Source organism: Danio rerio, chromosome 6, assembly GCF_052040795.2.
Source record: "Danio rerio strain M-AB ecotype USA chromosome 6, GRCz13ab, whole genome shotgun sequence".
Classification (NCBI taxonomy): Eukaryota; Metazoa; Chordata; class Actinopteri; order Cypriniformes; family Danionidae; genus Danio; species Danio rerio.
In genome coordinates, this window is record NC_141026.1 from 59,812,928 (window position 1) to 59,835,000 (window position 22,073).

Sequence of the window (22,073 nt, forward strand, 5' to 3'; positions counted from 1 at the left end):
TATGGTGGTAGTTGGAGGGACAATTTATTTCTGGGGTGGTACTCGATGAAAGAAGTCTGAGAACCACTGGGTTAGAACATTTCTAAAGTGGTTTACTTGTGTCAAATTGAAAAAATAGACTTTTCAAAAATAAATAAATTAATAAATAATAATAAACAATATCCTACTTAATAATAATAATAATAATAATAATAATGATGTAGGATATTAAGTAAAATTTTTTTAATTTCCTAATAAATAGCCTACTGTAAAATAAGCCTGCAACCATTAACAATTTACATGATTATATAATATATAATCATAGCTATGTGACTTTATATGGAATATTTTCAATAATATTTGTAAAGGAAACATAATTAGGCCCTATATGTGTAGTTTATATATATATTTTTTAATTAATTTGGAATTAATCGAGTGCATGTTTTTACTAAAACTAATATGGGATTTTTAAAAAATGTGTGTGCGTGTAAAACAATATAATTTGCACAAAAAAATTACGTTTTTATTCTAAATAAGTAGTTACTCCACCCCGTGTAGAGCATCATTATGGGCGTTTTACGTTATAACTAACGTTGTTCAAGCGATGGATCTGCGATAGAGAAACTAGGGGTTTTGGGAAACACTCGTTACTACATTGTTCTTTTCTCAAACGATGCATCGTACTATGATAGTTCAAGACATTGTTTAGGAAGCGCACCCCTGATCAGGACATTCCTAATTTTGCATAATAGGTCCCCCTTAAATTTCAGATTTCCTTTTTGAAATGCATTGAGGTATTTTTTTAGAGCAGTGTCCTGATCACTTTTTGGTGACTGCGTAACTTTGCTGCTGTAGTTTGCTTTGGTTTGGTGTGTTTTTTCAAGAACATTTTTGTGTAGGCGACATTCCGGGAACAGCGAGTTTCAGGAGTCACAGCGTATCCAATCAGACGGATTCCTGCCTCTCCCACGGCAACCAGCCTGTGCTGCAGGGAAGTGTTGTGTTTGACGCTGTGTTTGTTCAGTCAGGCAGTAAAATCAACCGCATGTTTCTCTGTCTCGGCACCTGGAAACCTCCAGAAATCTGCATCCGTCTCCTAAAGATGAGCGCTTTGTGTCCCGATGGGAAGGAATGCTCACATTTTAGAGCACAGACAGATTTACACCTTGTTTTGCTTTTCCCAGAAACACCATCAGCGAGTCTGTGAATGTGCTCAACTGTGTGTTATTTACTGGGTTATCAAACACTGTGAGCAACTGAGATGAAAAACAAGATTAAGAAATACTTTTCATCAGATTTATCTCACACGTATTTCTTTTTCTTTCTGTTTTTACTGAATTTTGAGTTGGGGTGGCTCAGTGGTTAGCACTGTGGCCTCACAGCAAGAAGACCACTGGTTCGAGTCCAGGCTGGGTCAGTTGGCGTTTCTGTGTGGAGTTTGCATGTTTTCCCTGTGTTGGCGTGGGTTTCCTCCAGTTGCTCCGGTTTCCCCTACAGTCCAAACACATGCGCTATACACTCTCAGAAATAAAGGTACGTGAGCTGTCACTGGGGTGGTACCTTTTTGAAAGGTACATGTTTGTACTAGAAGGGCTCTATTTTGACGGTCCATGCGCAGAGCGCAAAACGCAGGGCGCAAACGCTTTGAGGGTGTGTCAGGACGCGTTTTTGCTAATTTACGGATGGGAAAATCTGCATGGTCTAAAAGGGTTGAGTTTATTTTCATAATGAGTTATAGGTGTGTTTTGAGAATAAACCAATAAGAGTCTCATCTCCCATTCCCTTTAAGAGCCAGCTGCGTCACGCCATAAGCGCATTCGCTATTTACAGAACGCAAAGTAAGTCTAAGTGGAAAAACTGAGCATTTCACTAGCAAACAGTTCACAGGTTTTTAACAGAAAACTGTTAAACAGAGCATCTACTGCGTGAGAATGAGAGATAATGGATCACTTTCACTTTCGCTCTTGGATAGGGAAACCTTTACGCACAGACATCAATTAGTCTATAAATAATTAATTTTGTTTGTTAAGCGCAAATATTCCTTTCAAAACTATTTCTCAATTCAGTTCTAATTTCCAGCAAACAAATAAATGAACAATAATAACGAAGTGTGCTCAAAAACCTGAGTTATATCCTAAAACACATGCTGTGCCCCATATGGTCTAAAACCTGACAGGTGGACAAATCTAAGCTTGTTTTTAATAAAACAAATATAAATATGGATATAATAAATAATACTGCTAATAATAATAACATTATACAAAAGCAAATTGTTATGAATGAACTGAAAAAGCCTCCCGAGATGAAGAAGACATAAAAGCAGTGTTTTTTCATATTTATGTAGGCTAGAAAATAATATGTTTTGTAATATTTTAATCCTTTATATTTATATTCTATATCTATTCTTATTATATCCTATATATATCCTTAATATTTACATTTTTTCATATGTAAAGATATTTGCCTATTGCTCTCTTGTGTGTATTAAGCAGTGTGTAAGCGAGGCACAACTCTGCGCCGGAGTTTAGACCGGGTTTGTTTTGGTCTAATGAAAAATCTATTATAGTTTCTCAAAACAGCAACGCGCCAGCGGTCCGTCTCAGAACGCCTTCCTTTTTAGAGCAGAACGCCTATGAGCGCACATATGAGCGCTAATGCATTTGCTATTTAAACAGCGTAGTGCAACGCCTCAAAACCACTCTTGCGCCAAGCTAAAACTACCAAAAGACTACTGCGCCACGCCTTGTGCCGGGTGTATGATAAGGCCCGAAGTGTTCATACTGGTATCTTAAAAGTACATATTAGCACCTACAAATTTTAAGAGGAACACTTTTGTACTTTTTAGGTACTAATATGTACCCTTGAACTAATATGGACCTTTTAAGTACAAACTTGTACCTTTCGCTAAGGTACCACCACAGTGACAGATCACGTACCTTTATTTCTGAGAGTGTAGGGGAATTGAGGAACTAAATTGATGTGACACAAAGATGTGATGTGACGCTCTCCACATGTAGTGAAACCATAGAGCGAAACAGACGGCAAATGTTAAAATGCAAGTTTGCGTACTCCTGCTTGGAGAAAGACGAGTCTGAACAGCGGCTGAAGCCTGTCGCTGAAAACAACCATGTAATTTATTCTCGGAAGCTTTGTTTCTTCCGAGCTTATCCGAGTTCTGTTGCATGCTTGTGCTTTATTGATTTATTTAACTGCTGCTGTTTATTAAGTTAAAAATTTGATACTGATTAGAACTTGAGGTCTTTACATATTCTGGTTATATGTAATGTAATGTAATGTGGATTTATATAGCGCATTTATTGTGTATGGCCATACACCCAAAGCGCTTCACAATCATGAGGGGGGTCTCTTCAGACCACCACCAGTGTGCAGCATCCACTTGGATGATGCGACGGCAGCCACAGGACAACGGCACCAGTGTGCTCCCTACACACCAGCTATTGGTGGAGTGGAGAGTCAGTGATAGAGCCAATTCGGTGGAAGGGGATAATTGGGAGGCCATGATCGTATGGGCCGATAGAGGGACTTTGGCCAGGACACCGGGGTTACACCCCTGCTCTTTCACGAGAAGTGCTATGGGATTTTTAATGACCACAGAGAGTCAGGACCTCGGTTTAACGTCTCATCCGAAAGACGGCGCCCACTGACAGTGTAGTGTCCCCTTCACTTTAACTGGGGCATTAGGACTCACATAGACCACAGGTTGAGCGCCCCCTGCTGGCCTCACTAACACCACTTCCAACAGCAACCTAGTGTTCCCTAGTGGTCTCCCATCTGGGTACTAACCAGGCTCAGCCCTGCTTAGCTTCAGTGAGTAACCGGTCTTGAGCTGCAGGGTGATATGGCTGTAATACCATATGTAATGGTCCCATGTAATGATATGGTTATACCCTGGTGCGTGTTAATGTGAGTGTGTATGGGTGTTTCTCAGTTCTGGGTTTTGGCTGGGAGGGCATCCGCTGCGTAAAACATCTGCATAAAGTAAACACAAAACAAAGCTTTTTATCAGGAGCTCCTTCACGGGACTCGTCAATAAAACACTTGCTCCAATGGGTTCGTGTGGCTCTCGATCCCGCCCACACTCATCAGCGATACTAAGCTGACCAATCACAGAGCTTGCGCTACACTTTGTTGCGACGTGTAGTTACATTTTTTTGTGAGGTGCAAGTCGGTGACTGGCACGGCGAGCGCTATGCGTCCATGTGCAGGTTGCGCCAGAGCATACACATGCATGAATGAATTTTGAATTTGTGTCACATATTTTTATTTTCTTTCGACTCAACACAATTTTGAGTTAATAAAACTTTTACCCTTGGCATTCAGTATTTTTTTTAAACACTTTTGGGTTTTTTTTATCATACAACATCACACAATTTTACATTTTCTTTCTTCTTTGTTTTTTTTTTTTTTTTTTGCAAAACTTTGACTTTTAAAATGTGTATTATTATTATTTCTTTTATTCTTTTCTTTTCTTTTGACACTTAGTTTTTACTCTTTCCAGTGGAATTGTACATATGTCACAATTTTTGTAATAACGTATAACAAAAGCAATTGATTTAATATGTTAATTTAATAAATTAAATTTAATATTTTTTCTTTACTGGGGGTGGCATGGTGGCTCAGTGGTTAGCACTGGCTGGTTCGAGTCCCGGCTGGGTCAGCTGGCATTTCTGTGTGGAGTTTGCATGTTCTCCCTGTGTTGGCGTGAGTTTCCTCCGGGTGCCCCTTTTTCCCCCACCGTCCAAACTCATGCTCTATAGGGGAATTGATGAACTAAATTGGCCATAGTATATGAGTGTGTGCATGTGAATGAGTGTGTATAGGTGTTTTCCAATAATGGGCTGCTGCTGGAAGGGCATCTGCTGCGTAAAACATAAGCTGAGATAGTTAGCGCCTGAACCAAAACACACTGATATAATACTACAACCATCATCTTCAGCCTCACACACACACACACACACTCACACACACACACACACACACACACACACACACACACACACACACACACACACACACACACACACACACACACACACATACACACACACACACACACACACACACACACACACACACACACACACACTCTCTTCAGTGGTCTCGAATCTCCAACCAAACATTAATCACATCAACAAAAGACTGTGGTCAGAGGGTTAGATTAGAGGATTCTGGAGCTATTTATAGACGGAGGGACTTTACCAGCACAAAAGCCCTTCAGGACCTGATATAAATGGCCTTTGTGGAATTAAAATTGCCATCCGATGCGCATTTTTAGGAGAAAGAAAAACGTTAAAGAGCAGACGTTGCTCTTTTTTATGACGTTACTCGAGAGGCTTGGTGGAGATCTTGAGGATTTCAGACTGCAGAGTCAACGTTCATGAACGTCCATGCTTCTCGTAAATTTTCACAATAGAAACAAAGAGGTTACTGCACTCTAAAAGTCTCTGTAAATTAGCAGATTTTGTGATATTTCATGTTTTATTTTTGTTTATTTGTCCTCCTGAATAGGGATGCAGCAATTATAGATTTTGGCTGTGTGATTATAATCTGTGGAATAATCACGATTTCACGGTTATCAGGATTAATATGCGTTCATTAATTTCAAAACACTACTAGTTTACAAAATCACATGAAATCTCCTTTTAGTTTAAGTGAAGTTTATAAACTAATTTGGAGAGGATCACATGCTTATGAATGCTTGCTGGTCCCGCATTATCCAGTTAATGATTGACCAATCAGACGATTCCTAAGCCACTATAAATACCCCAAGTTCCAAATAACAGCCATCTTCATTTTAAAAAATCCCCCCTTCCACCCCTGCTCCTCCTCCTTTCCTAGATGCGTGGCACGGTGGCCCAATGGTTAGCACTGTTGCCTCAAAGCAAGAACGTCACTGGTTCTAGTCCTTACCAAGCCAGCTGACGTTTCTGTGTGGAGTTTACACGCTCTCCCCATGCTCTCCATGCTCATGTGGGTTTCCTCCTGGTTCCCCGGTTTCCTCCCACCGTCTAAAAACATGCAAGTTAATTGACTAATCCAAATCGGCACCATAGACATGCACCTAGTAAGTAGTTATCTCTTAAGAGCAATCACTATATATTCATTAGCAACTACAGCAGGGGAGTTCTCCTGATCTACCTGAGCTCAAACTCCCCTCTCGCTTGGAGGGAGCCCTGTGCTCGAGGATCTTATGAGCTCAGGGCTCTTTCCCAGGACAGCATGCCAAACAAGCCTTATAATCAATCATTAGCTAAGTGTGAACTCTTGAAAATATTTGGAGAGGATCACGTGCTTATGATTGCTTGCGGCTGGTCTTGCATTATCCAATGTATGATTGACCAATCAGACGATTCCTAAGCCACTATAAATACCCTGAGTTCCATATAACAGCCATCTTCATTTTGAAGAATCTTCTCTTCCACCCCTACTCCTTCTTTTCTAGATGGGCGGCACGGTGGTCCAGTGGTTAGCACCGTTGCCTCACAGCAAGAACGTCACTGGTTCTAGTCCTTACCAAGCCAGCCGACGTTTCTGTGTGGAGTTTGCACATTCTCCCCGTGCTCACGTGGGTTTTCCCTGGCTCGCCGGTTTCCGTAGTGTATGAGTGTGTGTGAATGAGTGTGTGTGTGGATGTTTCCCAGAGATGGGTTGCGGCTGGAAGGGCATCCGCTGCGTAAAAACATGCTGGATAAGTTGGCGGATTAATAAGGGGACTAATGCTGTGTTCACACCAGACGCGGAACGCGCGGATAAATCTCGCTATTCGCGCGTAAATAGCCGCGTGAACATTTGAGTTTACTCGCTTCATTCGTGCGTCAAACCCCGCTTCAGTCGCGTGTCAAATTCACTTCAGAACAGACGCGGATTCGCGTGATGGGCAGGGCTTCTGTCTGCTTGGTGACTCTAGCTTCATAGCTAAATGGCTAACATGGATTTTATGAAGAAAATAACAGTGTTTATGTGCTTTATGAAGACTGAAAAACAGCGTTGATACGTTTAGGGTCGTGTCTGAGTCCACTACATCCTTTCAGAGGTGCATCCAGCTCTGTGAGCTCATAAACTCCTCCAGAAACTGAACCTGGATGATGGAGGCTTTCAGCGGTGCTTCTGACTGAGCCAAGCCCAGTTTGATGAACTGTTGTCTGTGAAGGCTGGAGGATTTCCCTCGGAACACCGACAACAGGTTCTACGTCACAATCACGCCCCCACAAGAGCAAGCTTCTGATTGGTTAACGCGGCGCGAATGTACGCTGCAGTTCAGATTTTCCAATTCGAGAGATTTGCGTGAAACGCTCGTTAAGCGCGTCAAACGCGCAAAACGCCCATCCGCAGGATGCAAGAGGTGCTCGCTGCAGAGCCATTTGAGGAGAGCTGAGCTCCAGAGAGGGGGAGCTTAAGCTTGAGCTCCACCTTTTTTGCACTTCTTCTACGAGTGATGTCACTGGGGGTAGGGTTAGGGGTGGGGTTGGTGTACGCATTAAAACAGCTTACAGGAGGAGGAGCGACAGCTCATGCTCCCCCTCGCTGGAGCTCAGCTCTCCTCAAATGGCTCTGCAGCGAGCACCCTCTCGCAGGATGTCTATTCGCGCGTTTGCATTGACTTAACATGTAAATCACTCGCGCTTGACGCGTGTGCCGCGTCTGGTGTGAACGCAGCATAACCGTACGTTCACACCGAAAGCGGCGAGAGCTTCAAAGTAGCCGGAAGTCATTCATTTTCAATGAGAGCTGGCGGCGATAGGCGACGAGGAGCAGCGCGGCGCGTCTTCGCCGGCGTGAGCGTCGAGGAGAGTTGAACTGAAGTCAACTTTATGGTAATGAGCTATGACGCGGTTCGGCGGCAAGCAATCAGAATGAAGACGTCCAACGCTTGATAGCAGTTCAGAGAACACAGACCTGTGAACTTTGGTTCCGACCACAGTTGTTCCCAAGGGTTTGATTATTGCGGTCGCCGGATTTCCAATTATTTACAATGTTTTCTAACAGGAACATACATTAAATAAGTTACTGATGTTCATTAATGATATATAAATTTATCTTAAAAAAGAGGGAATCTCACGCGATGTGACAGTACAAAACAGTACTGCTGCTTCAGGATATTTCAGACATATGGACACATATTGGATAAATAGAGCAATGCCACACCACACGCAACTTGATCTTCCATTGTTATATGAATTTGATAAGAAGTGCGCAACATTTTCACGCTAGAAACATGTTTTATGCAGGAATATAACTGATATGCTGCAACGGCTCCTTTAAGTACGAGATCAATGTAGCGAGTTTTGACGCTCTCGCCGCCGGAGCTGAAGGCAGACAGCGGTGTCGCCAGGGCGGCCAGAGCGACCTTGGACGCTCTCGCCGCTTTCAGTGTGAACGTACGGTAAGACGACAAGAAAAAAAACGAATGAATGTAATATATTCTCTTTTAAATTCATATTTTAAATAGGAAGCTCTACAATATTATATTTGTGCATGTACATTAGATTAGTCAGTAGTGAAGCCTAATCGGGAGCTTATCTAACAAAAAACTTTAATATAACACTCCAAAAACTTTATATTTTTTATATTAAAAAATTGTAATTTTTTATATTAAAATTTATATGTTCTAGAAAAATATTTAATACACATTTAAAACGAAAATGGCTCCCCTACATTGTACATAACAAACTTGCGCGCGCAAAAGACTGGATATGTGAATGGCCCTTAGTTAATAGCCTCAGCCATAGTAAAAACAGCCTAATCCAGTGTGTGTGGGTATTGTGTAGAAGCTGGGAACTTTACACTCGTGCACAGTTTGCACAACGTTTAGTTGCAGCAGTTTTGTTTCGTGCAGAAACGCGGTGTTGAGAAGCCGGTTAATCATTACATCCCTACCTTTCAATTGCATTATGGGATCTTGATCTCCTCCAACAACTTTTAACCTTGAAATGTTGGAAAACATGACTTTTATGAACATGTGTAATAGTTTGCAGTACTATAATGTCTGTGTTGGTGTTGTATATTACGCTACACACACCTTGCAATAAACTGTCGGTACATTTTACAAAGACATGCGCTATAGTGTATGAGTGTGTATGAGTGTGTATGGATGTTTTCCAGAGATGGGTTGCAGCTGGAAGGGAATCCGCTGCGTAAAACATATGCTGGATGAGTTGGCGGTTCATTCCGCTGTGGTGTCCCCGGATTAATAAAGGGACTAAGCTGAAAGCGAATGAATGAAAACTCTTTACTGTGTTTGTAATCAGCTTTGGTGAAAGAATGTGATGTAATGTTGAGTTTGCCACCTTCGAATAGTGTGTGTGAGGTCTGCTGAGTAAGTGTGTGTGTCTGTGTGTCTGTGTGTCTGTGTGTGTGTGTGTGTGTGGTCAGCAGGTGGAGGATTGAGCAATTCGGACACTTGTGAAAACAGACAGTTTTTGTGTGTGTGTGTGTGTGTGTGTGTGTGTGTGTGTGTGTGTGTGTGTGTGTGTGTGTGTGTGTGTGTGTGTGAGGCCCACAGTGTCTGCATTCTGTAAATGTATTTATAGCGTGAGACAGATGTGTGTTTGTGTGTGTGTGTGTGTTCTGTATGTGCTGACTCTGTGAAGTGTGTTTGTGCTCAGATGAGCTCTATTCTAAGACACACAGACAGAGACAGAGGGAGAGACACTTCAGCTTCTACAGTGAAACTTAATCTACCCTCCATAGTGGCGTCTTCTATTTAAAACCAGCCTGTGTGTGTGTGTGTGTGTGTGTGTGTGTGTGTGTGTGTGTGTGTGTGTGTGTGTGTGTGTGTGTGTGTGTGTGTGAGTGTGAGTGTGTGTGTGTGAGTGTATGTGAGTGTGTGTGAGTGAGTGAGTGAGTGAGTGTGTGTGTGTGTGTGTGTGTGTGTGTGTGTGTGTGTGTGTGTGTGTGTGTGTGTGTGTGTGTGTGTATGTGTGTGTGTGTGTGTGTGTGTGTGTGTGTGTGTGTGTGTGTGTGAGAGAGAGAATTTGTATGTGTGTGTTAGGTAAGTAGACCACTGAACCACTGACCATGTGTGTTCAATATGAATGGGGTTTTCTTGTTCACTGCCTTGCGTGTGTGCGTGTGCGCGTGTTCAATGAGCAGGGATGATGAATGGCTAATACGTTAACTTAAAACACTGAGTATTATGAAATTGTAAATGTTTTTTTTCTTTCAAATGTCTTATAGTAAATAATTTACTGTGTAATTTTAAATTAAATTAAATTTAATTTAATTTTTCATTTAATTACATTTTTTCATTTCGTTTTATTTTATTTTAATTTAATTTTTAATTTAATTTAATTTAATTTTTAATTTAATTTTAATTCATTTTAATTTATTTTATTTAAATTTTAACTTAATTTAATTTAATAAAAATTTTTCATTTTATTTTAATGTATTTTATTTTAATTTAATGTTTAATTTAATTTACAGTTTTCATTTTATTTACATTTATTTTAATTTATTTTATAAAAATTTTCTATTTAATTTAATTTAATTACATTTTTTCATTTTATATTAATTTATTTTATTTTATATCATTTAATTTCAATTTTAATTTTATTTTATTTTATTTTTAAATTTTCTCTTTTTTCTTTTCTTTTAATTTACTTTAATTTAATTTATTTTAGCTAAATTTAACTTATTTATTTTTATACTTTAAATGTATATGTTCATATTTTACTCTTTTTCCCTAATTTAGAGCAATAAATCACAAAAATATAAATGATAAAGTTGTATTTATGTTTATTATATAAATGTATATATCGATACAGTTGAAGTCATTTTAAAAGAATTAACATTTCACAAGAGGGCATATAATTTTGACTTAAACTCTGCTTACCTCTTAAATATAAATGTATCTCTCTAAATATTATATTTACAATCTAATTTATATTTACATACTGATAAAAGATGCTCAATCTTTATGGTGCTGATGTAGGTTTTTGACACTTCTAAAGCATAAAAATACCATCATATGTTTGCAGATATTTCAGAGACATGCTCAGTGAACATTCTTGTTAATCTGGAAAACAATGCATATTCTATGCAAATATGCTAATATGCAAATATGCTAATATGCAAAGTCATATTCTGCTTTGAACATGTGAGTTACGTGCCGGAATGGCTGTCTTTGTTTTGGTCATTTAACCCGCCCACTGCCAGTTTAGCCAATTATATTTCAGCACCCCGAGTTGCCTTCATGGAAAACAGCAAATTTAATTCATTTAGTCAGAAAGGTTCTCAAAGCATGAGACAGTGACTGAAATGCAACCTCCGGTGGACAGTAGTAGACTCCGATATGAGACGCAGATTCAGAGTTCCACGTGAGGAGGTTATGAATTAGAAAATAATATAAATATTAGGAGTGTAAACATAAGGTGAGCTGGTTATATTATATCGCGTGTCATTACTTTTAGTTTGAAAACGGTTCAAATAAGCCTTAAATCAGCCTTTAGGCTTGATAGTCAGGCACACTCAAGTCAATCTGGCAACCTGCATGCACTCGTCAGAGGAGCCGAGTAAAAATGTGCAATGCAATTCCTAGTACAACCACTGGGTGTCAAACTTACATACTGCACCTTTAAATCAGTGTAGTGAAGTAGATCAGGACACTTTATTCACTCGCTGTCATTTTGACCTCTACATTTTACTCCACAATTACAGTGCTCTGACCTTTTAAATTGAATTGAACCGCTGTGACATTTCAGTTTTATTAAAATACCCTCAGCCTCTGAATGTCAACCTCTGAAGGTCAAATGTTGAGTAAATAACAGTATTTAGAATTGTACTTATATTTCTCTGTGCATGTTAGTTACAGTTTGGGCCTGATAACTCTATAGACCTTTTTTAAGGGGACCTATTATTGCAAAGGAGCCCTTTTTACAAGTTGTAAAGTAAGTCTCTGAGTCATTTTCATATCTATATTCAAAAAGTCGGGGAAAGAGTTAAGAGGTTAATGATTGTGATAGTGTCCTCTAATCATTTCTGTCTGCATGCATTTATTTTTTTTTTCCGTGCATGTTAAATGTAGAAATAAGTGAAGAGCATCAGTGCTTGACTCTGGTTTGAATCTCCAGCATTAAACACACTGAGCAGTTCTTTCCTATTGGAAATGTTTTTATTTATAGTGCACAGAACTTCCTCTTTCATCCACAGTTTTTCAATCAGTGGGCGTGTCTCTTCTCTCCATTTATAGCCGGTCTGCTTTAATCATCAAGGTTTCAGGGTTTTGTGGTTCTGTCCTCAAGACTGTGCTCTAAATAGCATCCTGTACTGCTCATAATCCACAGTGTTTTGTACCTAATGTCTTTTATTTTATTATCTTAAAATAATATGATTTAACTATTAAATAGTATTTAATTAAATGTAATTTCTTAGCTTTAGTCATTTTGTTTTGTGCTGTTGACATTTTATTGTTTTTGTAAGGTTTTTTTTGTAAATATAGCATATATATATATATATATATATATATATATATATATATATATATATATATATATATATATATATATATATATATATATATACAGTATATATATATATACCATCAAGATCCTGGCTTGACAGCCATATTTATTACAGAAATAAAAACACAGGCATGTTAATGACATTTGAATTTTAAAACAATCAATGCCAATAAAGAAAAAAATTGATTTCCAAGTTGGATTCTAAGTGGACTGCAAAAAATAAAATAAAATAAAATAATAAAATACAGGCACTGCAGATGTGGAAATTTATAGTAATAATAAAGCATTGAATACAAACAATTGTACTCATTGTAAAGTTGTATTGCTGTTAGTAAAAATTAATTATAAAGTAGAAACAATTTTGCTCAGTCCTTCTTTACATTTATCCAGTTGCTAAGACAGTCCAGTGTGTTGACATTATCGGGGGACAATGTGGACCTTTTCTTTTGAACGATATGAGCTGAGAGTGCAACGCAATCTCACGGCAATTCGTAACTTTACGATTTTGTGGCTACAGACAACGACGTTTAAGCAGGTTTGTTGCTAAGACACGTGCTCCTGCTTGCACTTGCGCACAAACACAGACACACACAAACACACACACAACGCGGGCAGGACAGGGCAGGCGGAGCGACTCCCCCTCCGATTCAACACGCATGATCACGTTCATCAAATTTGCTTAAACTAAGCGTTCTAAAGTATGGCTATACTTTACAAGGATTCTGACACAACAACGCGAAGCAGACACTTGCGTTTAAGGGGGAACCACATCAAACTTAATAAAACATTGTACACCAATACTCCGATTTTATTATGTTTAAGATAACACTCTCATTAAAAGTCTACCATGTAAGCAGTGATTTTTGATTACTTTAAAGGACCACTGAGTCCCGAAATGCTTTTTCTTTCCGTTCGCCATGCGGTATCAAACTCCATTAAAACAGAAGTTGAAAGTTAAAAATGAAACACTTGAAATTGCATGAAACTCTGGAGGAAACGCTGGAGAGCCTGGTGATGCGACATTAATTGTTTTATACTGAAACTTGCCTTCGAAATGTGCTTCCTTGGTCATATCCATTTTTCTTTGCATGTTGAACTCACATCGAACACAACAGGAAAAAAAAAACTGCAATTGCGTAAATTTTTTTTACGCGTTAATTATTTTAAATTAATTGCATGCATTAACGCATATATGCAAAACTATATATATACAGGGCTTAATTTGTGCGGAACATTCCGGATCCGGCACCCCTGAAATCGGATCCGGCACCTCATTTTACCGATCTCCCACTTCAACCGCCCTCCTCCCCTGTCCGCTGTTCACTTTCACTTTCTTCCGCGACTCCCCAACCCTCTTCACTTTCGTCTGCAACACCCGCAACCCCCCCATCCCCCCCCACCCCAGTCATCCACCACACCAACCATCAACAACACTTTCCTGCGCAACATTCCAGGACCTCGCAATTCACAAATTAAGCACTGATTATATATAATGATTTTTTTAACATGACCTCATACTTTCTCATCAAATCTTCTGACCAATCAAAATGCTCCATAGTATCTGACATGCCCTGCCCTTTTCTTCTCATTGGCTGTTATTAACACTATTAGTTGTTTTATAAAAAGAGGATGAGCTACCCTATGCCCCGCCCTCCTCATTATTATCCTCATTAGATTGTTAAACATCGAATAAAAAATGCACATTTCAAAGCACTTCATACGAGCTTTATATTAGCAGTGATAGTGTCTTTCTCTTTCTCTCTGTCTCTGTAGTGAAGTACATTAAGGAGATGTCGGCGTTTTTTAAGGGTGGGTCGACGGGGCCACCGGTGCTGGATTCTCCACCAGCGACGCCTCAGAAACAGACGGATCCTGCGCTGAAGGAGACCAGAACCATCCCACTGCGCATGTGCCACGTGACCCGCAAACAGTGCCCGCCTGACCCAGAGGACAGGTACACACACATTCACGCACACCAGTAAACTTGATGTTATCACTCTATTAAATGGGTATTATCAGTGGTTATCAGCTGATAGATATGGGCCAGTAGGGGCCCTCTGCACTTACTAGTAGGCTCTGAAGGATGGCTGCAGCCGGAAGTTAACAAGAATTAATTATATTATTTATTGCATTTCCCATGGGTTGGGGCTACATTTTTAAGAATTGAGAATTATGTGCTTGTGAGTACATATGAATAATCAAAAAACACTTCATGAGAATAAGCAGATATTTTTATATGAATATTTTAGATATTTATTTATATACACTAACCGGCCACTTTATTAGGTACACCTGTCCAACTACTTGTTATCACAAATTTCTAATCAGCCAATCACATGGCAGCAACTCATTTAGGCTGGTAGACATGGTCAAGACGATCTGCTGCAGTTCAAACTGAGCATCAGAATGCGGAAGAAAGGGGATTTAAGTGACTTTGAATGTGGCATGGCTGTTGGTTCCAGACGGGCTGCTCTGAATATTTCAGAAACTGCTGATCTACTGGGATTTTCATACACAACCATCTGAAGAGTTTACAGAGAATGGTCTGACAAAGAGGAAATTTTCAGTGAGCGGCAGTTCTGTGGGCGCAAATGCCTTGTTTATGCCAGAGGTCAGAGGAGAATGGCCAGACTGGTTCCAGCTGATAGAAAGGCGACAGCAACTCAAATAAGCACTCGATACATTTGAGCTCTGCAGAAGAGCATCTCTGAACACACAACACGTCCAACCTTGAGGCGGATGGGCTACAGCAGCAGAAAACCACACCGGGTGCCGCTCCTGTCAGCTAAGAACAGGAAACTGAGGCTACAATTCACACAGACTCAACAAAACTGGACAATAGAAGATTGGAGAAGCGTTGCCTGCTCTGATGAGTCTCCATTTCTGCTGTCACATTCGGATGGTCGGGTCAGAATTTGGCGTCAACAACATGAAAGCATGGATCCATCCTGCCTTGTATCAACGATTCAGGCTGGTGGTGGTGGTGTAATGGTGTGGGAGAGATTTTCTTGGCACACTTTGGGCACATTAGTACCAATTAAGCATCAACGCCACAGCCTACCTGAGTATTGCTGCTGACCATGTGCATCCCTTTATTTGTGTCTCCATCTTCTGATGGCTACTTCCAGCAGGATAACACACCATGTCATAAAGCGTGAATCATCTCAGACTGGTTTCTTGAACATGACAATGAGTTCACTGTACTCAAATGGCCTCCACAGTCACCAGAACTCAATCCAATAGAGCACCTTTGGGATGTGGTGGAACGGGAGATTGGCATTATGGATGTGCAGCCGACAAATCTGCAGCAACTGTGTGATGCTATCATGTCAATATGGAGCAAAATCTCTGAGGAATATTTCCAGCACCTTTTTGAATCTCTGCCATGAAGGATTAAAGCAGATCTTAAGGCAAAAGGGGGTCCAACACAGTACTAGTCAGGTGTACCTAATAAAGTGGCCGTTACTCCCCTGTTAATCAGAAAATGGGGAAAAATATTTAGGAGGGCTAATAATTCTTCAACTACATCTAGCACATCCTTTAGTGCGTAACTCTGCTGTACAGGTGTGAAAAAGAGTTGTGGAGTTTCTGATGTGAGGTTTATAATGTTGTGGTGGTTGCTCTTTATTCTGCAGGTATTTCGAGGTGGTTTCCTCAGACAGGAAGACGTCTGTGTTTTTGCGGGCTAAAGATCACGCCATGGCTCAGGCCTGGTATAACAGCATCCAGAGCAGCAGCGCAGCATTACTGAACACTGCTAAAGATGAGCTCAAAACACTGCAGCCCAGCCTGAACATCATACACATCGGCTGGATCATTGAGCAGGTGATACGCACACACACTTGAATAACTACATTTATGAGGAAGTCCCATAGACTTAATGTAAACCATTAACTAAAAAATGGCATCACCTTGGCGCAGTGGGTAGCATGATTGCCTCACAGCAAGAATGGCGCTGGTTTGAGCCTCGGCTGGTTCAGCTGGCATTTCTGTGTGGAGTTTGCATGTTCTCCCTGTGTTTGCGTGGGTTTCCTCCGCATGCTCCGGTTTCCCCCACAAGTCCAAAGACATGCGGTACAGGTGAATTGGGTAAGCTAAATTGTCCATAGTGTATGTGTGAATGAGAGTGTATAAATGTTTCCCAGTGATGAGTTGCAGCTGGAAGGGCATCCACTGCGTATATATGCTGGATAAGTTGGGGGTTCATTCCGCTGTGGTGACCCCAGAAAAAAAAGGGACTAAGCCAAAAAGAATATGAATGAATAAGACTAAAATATTGTCCCCACAAGGGTAGAATTTACTGGTATCACTATATTTGTGGGGACATTTTGTCCTCACAAGGTAACGAATACACACACAAACACTCACTTACTTACTATGCTTTGTTTGCTTTCTGATTTGTCAAAAAATACTTCATTCTGTGTGATTCATGAGCCCTTATCCTCATTAGGACCAAACCCCCACCCCGGGTCAACTGTTAACTGGTATTAATATACTTGTGGGGACATTTGGTAACCCCCATTATGTCATGAATACCAGGACCAAACTCACACACATATATGTATGCATATATATGAACACATATATACAAACACACACAGACGCATACTGTACACACTCTTTCTTATGCACACAGACACAAACAAACCCCATCATAGACTTGCACACACTACACACACACACACACACACACACACACACACACACACACACACACACACACACACACACACACACACACACACACACACAGATACAAATAATCACTCACAAACACATAATGAGATAATGCTGGTTCTGATGAGTGTGTGTCTGTCTGCCTGTGTGTGTGTGTGTGTGTGTGTGTAGGGTTCAGAGCGGCCAATTCTGGCAGTGTTGACGGACAGAGATCTGCTGCTATACGGGGCTTTACCAGACAGCAAAGAGACACTGAACAGCCCAGACAAGAGCTACCCACTCATCACCACCAGGTACACACACACACACACACACACACACACACACACACACACACACACACACACACACACACACACACACACTCAGTTGCATAGCTATCTTTTGTGTAACAATGTATTGACACAATGTAATCTCTGCCTAACAACCGACCTTATCCCGTACTATAACGTTGACCTAAAACCAAATCTTAACCCTCAAGCAGAGGTAGTTCATAACCCTTTTAACCCTTCCTTTAATGTTATGTTATGTTTTGTGCTGCTCTCTGAGGACCGCTAATGAAGATATTTACAAGATAAAGAAAAAACATCATCATTTAATAGTCATTAACTATGTTGACGCTCATCAGACTGCTTGGTTCGAATGGGCATGGCCAATTGTAGACAGAAGTAAACACCCACTGCTCTGATTGGCTGACAGGTAAATTCTGACATCATTAACCAGAAATGAGCTCTAAACGGCTGCGCTTGTATTTGTAAACATTTGACTACATCACAAACTCTGTGGATGGATCAGTATTGTGAACAACTTCGATGAAAACATATAGAGAAACACTTCCGCATGTCTAGATGTACGCGATATGTTTGTGTGCTGGCGCTCACCCGCTGTTTCATGGGCACACGCAAAGCTTGAAGGCAAACAAGCAACGGCTTATCATAAACATCTTATGGATAATTATTTACACGGTTGGCATTAAGATGAACGAATAAACGTTATCAGACTAATTTCTAGCAGCTGAATGTGTCTGGGAAAATATTCAAAGGCTTTTATTCTCATAAACCGTGCGGACGTGAATGCGTCTGACTGTTGTGATTGGCTAAAGCAGACGTTTCACATCAGCACGTTCTAGACGTGCACGCGCTCTTTCCGGAAATCTTCCCTCTGTGTTCACACAGCGCAGCATTCCGGCAAATTGCCAGTAATGTTACAACTTCTCTCTCCGGAAAATAGCCAGAATGAATTTACCGGTATTTTCAAAAAGGGCCTGTTCACACATACACACCTTTCCGGAAAATTGCTGGTAATTTTCCGGAAAGGTGTGTATGTGTGAAAGGGGCTATTGTAAAAGCGCCATACAAATACAGATGAATTGAGTTGAATTGAACTGTATTCAGCATTAACCTCCACTGTGTTATAAATGTGATTGTTTATAGTCCCTTTCACACAGTGATACCGGTAAATATCTGGAAAATTTCCGGAACGACTTTACCGGTATATTCAAAAAAGCGCTGTTCACACAGGCGAGGACGTTACGGAAATTTTCCGGAAAAGAACATTCACACATCCATTCCAAAATACCGGTAAATTCTGACATCATCAACCAGAAATGAGCTTTAAACGGCTGCGCTTGTGTTTGTAAACATTTGACTAAATTACAAACTCTGTGGATGATCAATATTGTGAACAACTTTCGCAGGATCACTTTCGCATGTCGAGATGTTCATAATATGTTTGTGTGCAGGCGCTCACAGGCTGTTTCACAGGCACACGCAAAGCTTGAAGGTAAACAAGCAACGGCTTATCATAAACATCTTATGGATAATTATTTACACGATTGGCATTAAGATGAACATATAAACGTGATCTGACTAACATCTAGCAGCTAAATATGTCTGGGAAAATATTCAAAGGCTTTTATTCTCATAAACCGTGCGGACGTGAATGCATCTGACTGTTGTGATTGGCTAAAGCAGACGTCTCACGTCAGCACGTTCTAGACGTGCACGCGCTCTTTCCGGCAATCTTCCTTTTGTGTTCACACAGCGCAGCATTCCGGCAAATTACCGGTAATGTTACAACTTCTCTCTCCGGAAAATAGCCAGAACGAATTTACCGGTATTTTCAAAAAGGGCCTGTTCACACCAAGCGGCAACCTCCCGCTCTCCCTCAGAAAGCCAATACAGAAGTAACTAAAACAGCAATTCATCTGAAATTCCGCCAGTCCTGGCCGCTCCTGGCTCCAAAACAGAGCACATTTCAATTGAGCCCACTGTTACAATGGCCAACTTTACAGCAGAAAAAAAGGTGTTTACAGCCTGAGACAAACAAAGATTTTGGTTAATACAGCTAATATTACCCTTCATGATAACTGTGAGGGGGTGAATATTTTTATAACTCATCCGTTTCCTTTATATTAAGTTATATTAAGTTTGCATAATTAAGGGCGTGGCCACTTGATTGACAGCTAGGTCTCGTTGGTCGCCGTCACGTCACCTCAGCTGAATCCTGCAGATTAGCCACTGAACTCGGCATATTTATCGTATTTCTGTGTTGTTTTATGTGGCTTTACACAGTCAACTGCCTTTTGGGCTTGTTTCCTACAATTATTAGATGGCATGGCATGCTGAGTGCACTTAATTGTGCTCACAAACCATTCACGTGGCCTCCGTTTCCCATGTGAGTAAAGTTCTATACTTATATACCATCTCTATACATGTATTTGTTTTATTTAAGATCATTTATATTTATATTTAGAGCTGTAATGCACTCCAGAATCTGACAGATTAATTAGCTGTAGGCTCCAGAACCGTCTGAACCAGGTCCAAGCAAAATGCCAGCAGGTGTCTGTAGCTCCGCTCACTCTCCGCCTCTTTGCCCTTGTTTGGTATCCCGCCGTGGGTGTGATGACGCGTCAACCAAATGGCGACGGTTGGCCACGCCTACTTGTGGCTTCTTTTGCGCTCTTTAGAAACCTATGGGTGACGTCACGGATACTACGTCCATATATTTTACAGTCTATGGTTCACACATACACACCTTTCCGGTAATTTTCCGGAAAGGTGTGTATGTGTGAAAGGGGCTATTGTAAAAGCCATACAAATACAGATGAATTGAGTTGAATTGAACTGTATTCAGCATTAACCTCCACTGTGTTATAAATGTGATTGTTTATGTTTTTATTGCAATAAGTTAAGTTATTAATGTTATACTGCATTAGTTGATTCAATTCTAAGTAATGCCTTCTCATTCATTTGTTCATTCGATTTCTTTTTGGCTTAGTCCCTTTATTAATATGGGGTCGCCACGGCGGAATGAACCGCCAACTTATCCAGCATCTGTTTTACGCAGCGGATGCCCTTCCAGCTGCAACCCATCACTGGGAAACATCCATACACACTCATTCACACACAATCACTGTGGACAATTTTAGCTTACTCAATTCACCTACAGTGCATGTGTTTGGACTTGTGGGGGAAAACCAGAGCACCCGGAGGAAACCCACAGAAGTAATGCTTTCTTTTGCTTTTTTTTTAATATTATGAAATTAATTAGGAAATTACCCATGACATGTAAAATAATTTGGTATATTTATCGTTGGCCCATGGCTATCAATGATATTTGGTTTTGGCCCTTCATATGAAAAGGTTTGGGCACCCCATGCACTAGAGCCACATCTGCTGATTTTCTGAGCTCGATGATTAATGAGTGTGTGTGTGTGTGTGTTTGTGTGTATTAGGCTGGTTCACTCTGGTCCGGGTAAGAGCTCTTCTGTCCATGACTCAGAGCTGACGTTCGGTCTGCGTTTGGGCACTAAGCAGGGTGTGGAGACGCATCTGTTCAGGGTGGACTCTGCTAAAGACCTCTCCTGCTGGACACACCTGCTGGTGGACGGATGCCACAGCGCCGCAGAGCTCGTGCAGGAGGTCATTACAGGTACTGAACACACGCACACACACACATGTTGGTGTTGGTAGTTTATGGGGACTCTCTATAAGCGTGATGTATTTTATACTGTAAAAACTGCTTATTATATGGCCCTATACCAACCCTCAAAGGAAACCTCAACTTTTTTATGTCAAAATACCCCGTTAAGCATGATGTTTAAGCATTTTGAGTTACAAGGATATCAGTCTTGTTCTCATAAACCAACTTAATAGAGTACAATTAGGTCATACTCATTCATTCATTCATTCATCTTCTGCTGCTTTTCCGGGGCCGGGTCTTCGGAAAAACCCCAGACTTCCCTCTCCCCAGACACTTCTTCCAGCTACTCCGGGGGGATCCCGAGGCGTTCCCAGGCCAGCCGAGAGACATAGTGCCTCCAGCGTGTCCTGGGTCTTCCCCGAGGCCTCCTCCCGGTGGGACATGCCTGGAACACCTCCCTAGGAAGGCGTCCAGGAGGCATCTGAAACAGATGCCAGAGCCACCTCAGCTGACTTCTCTCGATGTGGAGGAGCAGCGGCTCTACTTCGAGCTCCTCCCGGGTGTCAGAGCTCCTCACCCTATCCATAAGAGTGCGCCCTGCCACCCTTCGAAGGAAACTCATTTCGGCCGCTTGTATCCGAGATCTTGTCCTTTCAGTCATGACCCACAGCTCATGACCATAGGTGAGAGTAGGAACGTAGATTGACCGGTAAATCGAAAGCTTTGCCTTTCGGCTCAGCTCCTTCTTCACCACAACGGAGTAGTACATCGACCGCATCACTGCTGCCGCTGCACCGATCCGCCTGTCAATCTCACGCTCCATCCTTCCCTCACTCGTGAACAAAACCCCGAGATACTTAAACTCCTCCACCTGGGGTAAGGACTTTCCTTCAACCTGGAGATGGCAAACCACCTTTTTCCGGTGGAGCACCATGGCCTCGGACTTGGAGGTGCTGATTCTCATACTCATGTCATTATACAAAAAAGACCTCATAAACCACCAAAACCAGTACA

At 41.0% G+C, this 22,073-nt stretch overlaps 1 protein-coding gene across 6 annotated transcripts in view; it reads left to right on the plus strand.

The window, feature by feature from the left end:
- The window catches only part of snta1 (syntrophin, alpha 1), a 55,419-nt gene that overhangs the window by 28,407 nt on the left and 4,939 nt on the right, over nucleotides 1-22,073 (plus strand). For 4 of the 6 annotated variants that reach the window (XR_015494331.1, XR_015494332.1, XR_015494333.1 and 1 more), the window contains exons 3-6: nucleotides 14,232-14,412; nucleotides 16,094-16,283; nucleotides 17,307-17,428; nucleotides 20,872-21,068. Coding sequence is in view for 1 of the 6 variants with exons in the window: in XM_087258197.1 (XP_087114323.1) it covers nucleotides 14,232-14,412; nucleotides 16,094-16,283; nucleotides 17,307-17,428; nucleotides 20,872-21,068 (690 nt within the window). In the remaining 5 variants the exon portion in view is untranslated. Of the gene's footprint in view, nucleotides 1-14,231; nucleotides 14,413-16,093; nucleotides 16,325-17,306; nucleotides 18,267-19,132; nucleotides 20,443-20,628; nucleotides 21,069-22,073 lie in introns of those variants that run through there. The other 2 variants (XR_015494334.1, XR_015494335.1) reach the window with 2 other exon arrangements.